Consider the following 8710-nt stretch of genomic DNA (forward strand, 5'->3'; position numbering starts at 1 on the left):
AGAAAACAGTTCATTTTTTTTCCGCAAATCTAAATCAAGTCACAAGCCAATGTGAAAGCAACAAGTCAAGACATACGTTAAAAAAAATAGCGAGTCACATGACTAAAGTCAACATCACTGATTTCAGGCTTACTGTTTGCAATCTTCATTTTTATCGGAAAATAACAATCGAGTCACTGGTAACAGATATCTTAAGACAACTCAGATCTCTTTGTGAAATCAGTGGCAAGTCTACTTTGAACTCTGACCTGTCTATCGCCAGTCCCGTTCAGGGGAACTCCCTTGATGACATCATAGAAGGCGTCACACCAGTACAGCATCCCTTCCCCTTTGTCTAAGCTCAAGCCATTGGGCCACAGCATGTCCCCGCTCACAAACGTCTGCCGATTGGACCCATCCATGTCAGCACGCTCAATCTTCGCTAAGTCGCTGTTGTCGACGCCTTCGGCCCAGTCGCTGAAGTACATGTACCTGTCGGTCAAATTTTCAAGCACGAAATAGTCTTACACGTTTGCAAATGAGATCTAGTGCACCAGACTACAATTCTGGTGTTGTCAGCATAAGTGGTGTTTAAAGCTTTGCAAGGTGTGGGGAAAAAAAGATAACAAAAGTGAACTTGCGGGAGCAACCATGTGTAAAATCTCATTTGGAAGAGTGTCGGCTCTTAAAAGAGCCGACTGGGTCTCAACGTTTCAATTTTATAGAGCTGCCCTGTCACATGCCCCATTTGTACATGTACCTGGTATCCTACTCATTTCTGCTGAGTAGAAAAGTGTTCAGCAGTATTCTCTCCTTAACCAGCTCTAGGAAATTGGGCCCTGGTGAAAGGAGAAGCATACACTCACCCATCAACGGGGTCTACCACTATAGCACGGAGGTGGGTGATATTATCCGAGATGATGGTGGCCCGGTGCGTGCCATCAAGACGCGCCACGCTGATTGTCTTCAAGTCGTCATCGGTCCAGTAGAGATTCTTACTGATCCAATCAACGGCGATACCTTCACAGTTGCTTACCCCTGAGGAACGAGAGAGAGAAAGGGAATAATAATAATAATAATAATAATAATAATAATAATAATAATAATAATATAATAATAATAATAATTAACCCCGGTCATTGGGCCATTTGATTCATTCTTTAACCCAACTCCCTGGGGAGTGGGGAGTATACAACCTGTGCAATAAATAAGAATGGGTAACCAATGTTGTTGTTGAAGAAGCGTTGATGCGTGTGAGTGTTTTGTCTGCAATTCAATTCAGTTCAATAACTCTTTACTAGATCCCAAAAAGGGTAATTCAAATGCTTGCATACAGTAAAAACGTAGCGTTGTGTTGAAGCTTTTTAAGGCGAGTGATGTCAGACTGTTTATTCTCCCTTTCATTCCATGTTGCCCACGTCGTTTCAAAACTTCCTCGCCAAAGACTTACTCTCGGTTATCAGCTCCTCTCGGTCTGTACCATTGATCCTCTGTCGTCCAATGATGTAGTTGTTGGAATCGGCGAAGTAGATGTACTCTTCGGCTGCGTAGTAGTCTACCGCCCTCGGACTCTCCAGGTTGGTGACGGGAATGATGGACTCGGCTTCATCACTCCTGTCAGTCATTGGTATCCCGTGGACGGAACCAGGGAAACTCTGGCCGTAGATCAAGAAGCGAGAGTTGTCCCGGTTCTCTGTGGTTTTTTTAAAACATTCATTTTGTGAGAAAAGAAACAACGATTAACCGAACAAAAAAAAGCAAATGGAACAATGAATACTTTCAATCCAAGACTTTTATTGATATCTCACAGTCCTGATTTTTTTCCATCTGGCCAAGGCATCCACAAAGCAATAATGATTAAGTGTCTTGCTTTATGAAACAAATGTCAAGACCAGGACTCGAACCTACACTCTCTTGCTCAGAGACACCAGAGCTGGAGTCCAGTGCACTCGACTTTTCCACCACAACATACCTTCTGATTTTAATTCATTTGAAAGAACCAAGTGCTTTCCAAATCAAAATTTAAGTTCCCTCACCAAAACCTTGGGTACGTTTTGGCGGTCGTAACCAATAACTGTTTGGTTGAATTGGCCATTGGTTAATCACAGGCAAATGACCGAAACAGTTATTGGTTACAGCCGCCAAACGCACCCCTTCCTCTGTGCAGAATGATTGAATAGTCAGTTTGAATTATGTGGCTATTCCTTTCCCAGGGGAATAATCACAAACTCACCTACGCAGGTTGTACCATTCTCCAGTCGGAATCCCTGCTGGCATCGGCACAGCTTTCCACTCCCATCCTTGCCAGAGATGAGGCAGATGTGAGTGCAGTCGCCGTTGTTGTCTCCGCACGGGTGACCCTCAACTGAGGAGAGCAGTAAACAATATTAAGTCAATGCAACAAATAGAATCTTCTCAGGTTTTAGGAAAAGTTTCCTTAACACTTGAGAACTTGATCAAAGGACAAGATTTCTTACATGTGGTAAAAAGTAATGGCTGACTTTCTCCACCGGATCACCTTAAAAAGTCTGAATTCAGACTAAAGTTTGAAATTTCTCATCCCCGTAGAACTTACCCATTGGCTGTAAAGCTTCATGGTACACCTTAACAGCTCCAGCCCCTGAGCTTATATTATGTCTGATCACAGATGCACTTCCGTCAAACTTATTGATCTTGGTGATAGTTGGTTTCTCCAGCCAGTTTGTGATGTAGATATAGTTCCTGAACACCGATATTCCAAACCCAAATTGAACCTGAAAGGCGGCAAAAAGGTTGCAAAAAGATACAAGAATTGTCAACCAACAAGAAATAATTTAAATGGGATGGAATCTTTGAATGAAATAAATAATTGCAAAAGATAGAAAAAGAGTGTCAAGGCCAAATGTAACCACGGTCCAACTTCATGGCTCTGCTTACCACATAATTATGCACTTACAGTATCCTGTAGATCGCTTACTGCTATTGGTTGTAAGCACAGAATTCTGAGCCCTGGGCCCAATGTATTAAAGCTGTTAAGAAAAGACTGATTAGTAAATTTCTTTGGTAAGCAAAAATTGAGTGGGACACCAGTTGTAACGATGTTACCTTTATGGAATTTTGGATGGTACCCAGTTTCTGCTAAGCAAGGATTGCCCATGCTTAGCTAATTTTTGTGCTTATTGGCTTGATGAATCCGAGCCCTGGTGACACAAAGAGAGTAAATGAGGTCAGATGAACTTTGTACCAAAACAGGCAACAAAAGTAAAAAAAAAACACAAAAGGCTTACATCTACGCCTCTTGCTACAGTAGTCCGGTCGCTTCCATCATATTCAGCACTTTCAACAAGCTGGAGACTGGAATCAGTCCAGTAGATCCTCTGAGCAACTAGATCGACGGCGATGCCGTGGGGTGTGGCAATCTTGACGGAGACGATGTCCTCGTATTGACTGCCGTCCATGTTGGCTCGTTTCACTTTTGGACTAGTGCCACGGTCGGTGAAGAAAATGAGTCTGTGGATAATAGATGGTAAATAATAATACTAATATAGGTTTTCTCGGTCAAATTAAGAAAATGAGCAGCCAATTTCATTTTCATGCGTTCGAGTTAAAGCAGTTTTGCCTCTCCAGTTGTTACTGCGTTTCAAATTCAGAATTCAGCTTCATTTTGAGTTGATTCAAATTCCTTTAGCACTCTGTTCAATTAAGCCTATCATCATTCTTGTTCGTGAAACACACGCTTCAAGAAGCGTCTGTCCAATTTGAATGCTGCTTTAATGAATTGTTAAGTTGAATGATTATTTTGTTAAATCGAATGACGCAACATTACATTTGATCAATCATAACACGAAATCGAATGACCCTTTTTACTAGCATTTGATTTCGCGGGAAATAGAATAGCTTGGTGCTTAAATTGGCTGATCATTTGCCGAAATTGACCGAGAAAACCTATAGTAATAATTTATGGAGCGCCTTATGCGAGAGCCTTAAGGCTCAAGGCTTCATAGATAATAAAAGAAGCAAAACTTAAGTAAACAGCAAAAGATAAGCCAAAATACATGTCACAAGCTAGTCAAAATCTAGAGGAAAAAATAGAGATGCAGTTTGACAACAAAACAATAATTTAAATTGAGTAGAATAAAATGGCAAAGCGTACCCTTTTGTAGGGTCCAGGGCAATACCCTGTGGTTGATCTAGTCCATCACTCAGGATCGGAACGACCTTATTCCCCTCGGCGTTACTGATGAAGATCTGATCGGACACGTCGTCAACAAAGTAGATGTTTCCCGTTATCCAATCCATGGCAAACTGTTGGATATCTGTTCAACAAATTCAAATTCAAAATCAAATTCGAATTTGGCGAAATCAAATACCTAGACATTACAGAAAACATTGCATGTCTTTACAGCCTTTACGGCCAAGGAGATTTATAGCAAATTTACCAGGTCCCAAGAAAATATGAAAATCTCTCCAGTAAATTGTAGAAACTGTTAAAAAAATTCAGAGAGGCTAATCAAACAAACAAATATCGCCTGAGAAACTACCACTAGAAACCGTTTTTTTTTTTTTTATCATCACAGATTTTAATTTCAGCTGAAATTAATTTACGGAAAACCACAATGATGCATAAAAACTGGTACTTACGGCTGACGCTAAAAAACACACTCAGTTTATGGAGTCCGCCAAAACTGGTCGAGTTCGCACACATCAACTCGTTTTTATCAACAGCAAAATTAATCCAGCAGACCTTTAGAGAAAGACAAAATCGGCAGGAAAATAAAAATCCCGAAGAGTATTTGTTAGTCTGTGGTGCTGTGTACTCCCGAGAAGTTGAAATGGTTTTGGGTGAGCTGAAGAGCCTTGTGAACAATCTTAGTAATAGTGGAGCATCACAAACGTAGCCATTATTGGTAAAGACGTCTAATCGGGGGAAAAATATAGCAAAAAGCCTAGCTCTTTTTACAGCAGAATTCTGCAGTTATTACTAACATTCTCTGTTAACAGGGTGAAAGCAGAATTTCGACATTAACGGTGTAACAAAAGAAAGCTTAGAATATTATTATTAGTAATTTCTTTGGCAATAACAGTACAAACCCAATACAAAACAATGGGAAACTTTGGAACGCTAGGTGGCAGCAGACTTACCAGGTAAATTTCCATTGTTTGCATAGTTCTGAGCATGCGCACATTACCGAGAACAATGGGTTTTACCTGGTAAGTCTGCTGCCACAAAGCGTCCCTAAAGTCTCCCATTGACCCAATTCACCTGACGTCATCATCAGAATAATCTTGGATGCGCCATTTTGTGGGCAATGTCACTGTGCGTTATTCAGTGAAGTGCACATTTTAGGCGACGCACCGTTAACCTATCGCCCACCCAAATGGTGAGCGTGGCACAGTCACCGTTAGTGACGTGTGTTAAGGGACAACAAAAGCAAATACATACTATAATCTGTAGATTTGTTGCCCCACATCTGGGATACACGATGAAATAGAGATAAACATATAGAAATGTTAAGTACACACGCAAAAGTCCAAGTTCCTTGCTACACTGCGAAATACGCTTACATTACGCACAGATTTGTCTGTTTCTATAAGTCAGGTTTTCCTTTTCAGTAAGTAGAAATTTTGACTTGATAAGTTGCTTACCCTTTCTCTCCTGTAGTCATAATCTAAGGCCATTACTCCTAGTGCATGTATGGGTTCAATCCCATCAAGATCTGTTCCTTTCATGCTTAGCTTCAGGACAGTGCTGGAGTTAGCCACAAGCAGATTCGCAGGCTTTCCTGTAGAAAATCAGACATCACAGTTATGAACAAATTAATTTAACATCTATTAAATCGTTTGCAGTACCCGCTGCTAAACATAGGATTCAAACTGTCTCTAGCCACAGGGCCATCTCAGTGGTCTAGTTGGTACGACACTGCTCTAGAATTGCAAAGGCAGTGGGTTCAAATCCCACACAACTAATATGCCTGTGATTTTTTTTTTTCACAGAACTCTGGTAAGTACTGAGTATCGGTGCTGACACACATCGGTGTTTGTGGGTAAAAACCAAAATTAATCTTCTTTATCCCTGATGCAAATTTAACATCTGTTATATCAGCAATTTGTAACAAAGATGGTGGGATATGAAGTTTCGTATAGATGGAGAGATGAACTAAGTACAAATAGAGGCATTAATTGGCAAAAGACAGCGCAGGATAAAGTGAAATGGAGAAATGGTGAAGAGGCTTTCCTCCTGCAGTGGAGTGAAATAGGCAGGACAGACAGTAGAGGCTTTTTGAACCATCAGGTGCAGATTTCACAAAGAGCTAAGATTGATCGTAACTGCAAATCAATCGTAGTTGCTTAGTAAAGTGGGTAAATTTTGGGTTACGATGGATTGTATTTCTTCATGAAATCGAGCCCTGGCTTCGGAACTTTGCTCTTGAAGGGGCAAAGCAATTGTCCACTGACAAGGGGGAAATTCAATGTAGACACTTTTATTTTGTATTGGAACTTGGCAAAGAACACCACATTAAATGCACAGGGCACCATGGCAATTGTTGTGGGTGCGGACTCAAGGCAAATCCCACTCTTGCCACTATGTCAATCACTATCGGCAAAGGCGCTGTTCTTTTTTCAGCAGGGGAACTTTAATAGAGTATTTACCATCTGCCTGGTCACATGTCTTGAGGTCTTTCTGAAGTGTGTACCCACTGGAACAAGAACAGCTGTAGCTCCCCTCAGAGTTGAGGCATGTTTGGTCACAGCCATGAATAGAGTGGTCCTGGCACTCGTTCAAATCTTAAATATACAGAGTGAGACAGAGAATAGGAGGGGATAAAAATAATTCACAATAATAACGCAAGATGAGACTATTTTACAAGAAGAGTATACTGTCCATAGACAATGTGAACTTTGTTGACAATAAGTGTGAACTTGTACATTCTTTGGCTAGTCTGGCAGGCAAGACACTGCACTGATCATGGGAAAGTTGACATTTTGTGTCATAATTTCCACATACATGTGTAAACCCAAGAGTTGGGAAAGTAAAAGCTGGACAAGTTTTGAGATGTGCCCCCTTTCGTGATATCAAAAGTTGATAACAATTGGACAGTGCAATCACCCTTAATTAGGGAATCTGACCCTAATTAGGGCACAGGCAAGATTTACCATAATGCGGCGACGTAAGGCAAAATTGAGTAAATAGCAGTGTCATTTTAACTATACCTTCACATGTCCTCCTATTTTTAGTAGTCTGGTACCCTTGTTGACAGTAGCACATGGCGCCATAGATTGTCTCTGCGCAGGAAACCTCACAGTTTCGTCGGCTGCATTTATTACTATTTTCTGTCGATTCAAGAACAAAACTAGATTAGGATTTAATTTGTATTTAGGTAGATCCAAATCAATTTACTAAAGCAGCAGCCAATTTCACAAAACTTTACGCAACTGTGTAAGTCCACTTGCACGCCCTCTATGGCGCAAAACTATGACGCAAGTGGTCTTATGCAGTTGCGTAAAGTTTTGTAAAATCGGCTGTAGGACCTGAACCTATGTCCTAGGTCACCATGGTCTAATGGTTAGACTACAGGACTTGAAATCACAAGGTTGTTGGTTCGAACCCTACCAAGCTAATCGCTGATTTCACAATGACTAGATAAGATTTGTTGTCTAGTTACTGAACCACAACTTCTTGAGTTGTGAAACGCATAATCATAGACGTTAAACCAATGTCTGTATAAGAGAGATTGGCTGTTGCCAGCTTGGTGTTTATTCTTGCATCTCCTTGTGGGAGTTTGCAGAGTTCCCGTGACGGGAAGATCATCTAAACAAATCAACAAACAAACAAGCAAGCAAATTCAAGTTCCAAGTGTGTACCTAGACGGCAATGAGCGCCCTCGTCACTTCCATCTGGACAATCAGGAATCCTGTCACAGACCTCGAACGGCCGGATGCAAATCTCCGTTCCTGGACACCTGAAATAATCGTGATGAGAGCACTGGAAAGGCGCTGGAGTTGCCGAGCACTGCACACCTGTTCAAGAAGAGAGTCAGGATTCAAGTTAATCAAATTAAATAATAATAATAATAATAATAATAATAATAATAATTTTGTGACACTATGTGCTACTCGGCTAAACCAATCACAAGAACCATCTCTGCCCTCATAGGTACCCATTTACCCCTGGGTGGAGAGAAGCAATTGTCCTCCTCAGGGACCCAAGTGTCGCAACCGGGATTCGAACCCACACTCTGCTGAACAGAAGCATCAGTGCTTCAGTTCGGTGCTCTTATCCACTCGGACATTTTCTTTGTCATTCCATCAGCCTCATTTTGTGCATACAATGCACGATAGGGAAGCATCGGGTGTAATTTTCCCCCTTGGGTGTACAAAACGCCATGGACCCCATCACAGCGTGCAACAATTGTATAATGAACCACCTCACCACCCTTAAACAGGCGGCAGCTATCTGATGAGAGATAACCAATCTTACCTTCCCCATCGTCATAATTCTCATCAGCCCCATCTCCGCAATCATCAGTACCATCGCACAGCCATCCTTTAGGTATGCACAGCGTCGTACCGGGACACTGGTACTTATCTGGAGGACACGTTACCTCACCTGTTACATAGAAAAAAGAATGTCAAGAGAGAGTGAGCAAAACTTATTTTGGAGTCACAAGGCTCGAAATTAACACTGCACCGTATGCCAGAGGCCAGTGCTTTTAGTGTCAAACAGTAAACTCATGACCTGTTACTAAGAAAG

General features: G+C 41.4%; 1 protein-coding gene across 2 annotated transcripts in view; it reads right to left on the bottom strand.

The window, feature by feature from the left end:
* Positions 1–7904, bottom strand: part of LOC117291643 (low-density lipoprotein receptor-related protein 1-like) — a 68547-nt gene extending 60643 nt beyond the window's left edge. For both annotated transcript variants that reach the window (XM_033773486.1, XM_033773487.1), the window contains exons 1-12: positions 7822–7904; positions 7171–7290; positions 6610–6744; positions 5605–5741; positions 4600–4702; positions 4112–4274; positions 3246–3468; positions 2555–2732; positions 2213–2344; positions 1430–1672; positions 846–1017; positions 249–471 (exon numbers count right to left, since the gene is read on the bottom strand). In XM_033773486.1, coding sequence (XP_033629377.1) covers positions 249–471; positions 846–1017; positions 1430–1672; positions 2213–2344; positions 2555–2732; positions 3246–3468; positions 4112–4274; positions 4600–4702; positions 5605–5741; positions 6610–6744; positions 7171–7225 — 1764 coding nt within the window. In that variant the 5' untranslated portion in view covers positions 7226–7290; positions 7822–7904. The remainder of the gene's footprint in view (positions 1–248; positions 472–845; positions 1018–1429; positions 1673–2212; positions 2345–2554; positions 2733–3245; positions 3469–4111; positions 4275–4599; positions 4703–5604; positions 5742–6609; positions 6745–7170; positions 7291–7821) is intronic.
* Positions 7905–8710: the final 806 nt, after the last annotated feature.

This window comes from Asterias rubens, chromosome 6, assembly GCF_902459465.1.
Source record: "Asterias rubens chromosome 6, eAstRub1.3, whole genome shotgun sequence".
NCBI lineage: Eukaryota > Metazoa > Echinodermata > Asteroidea > Forcipulatida > Asteriidae > Asterias > Asterias rubens.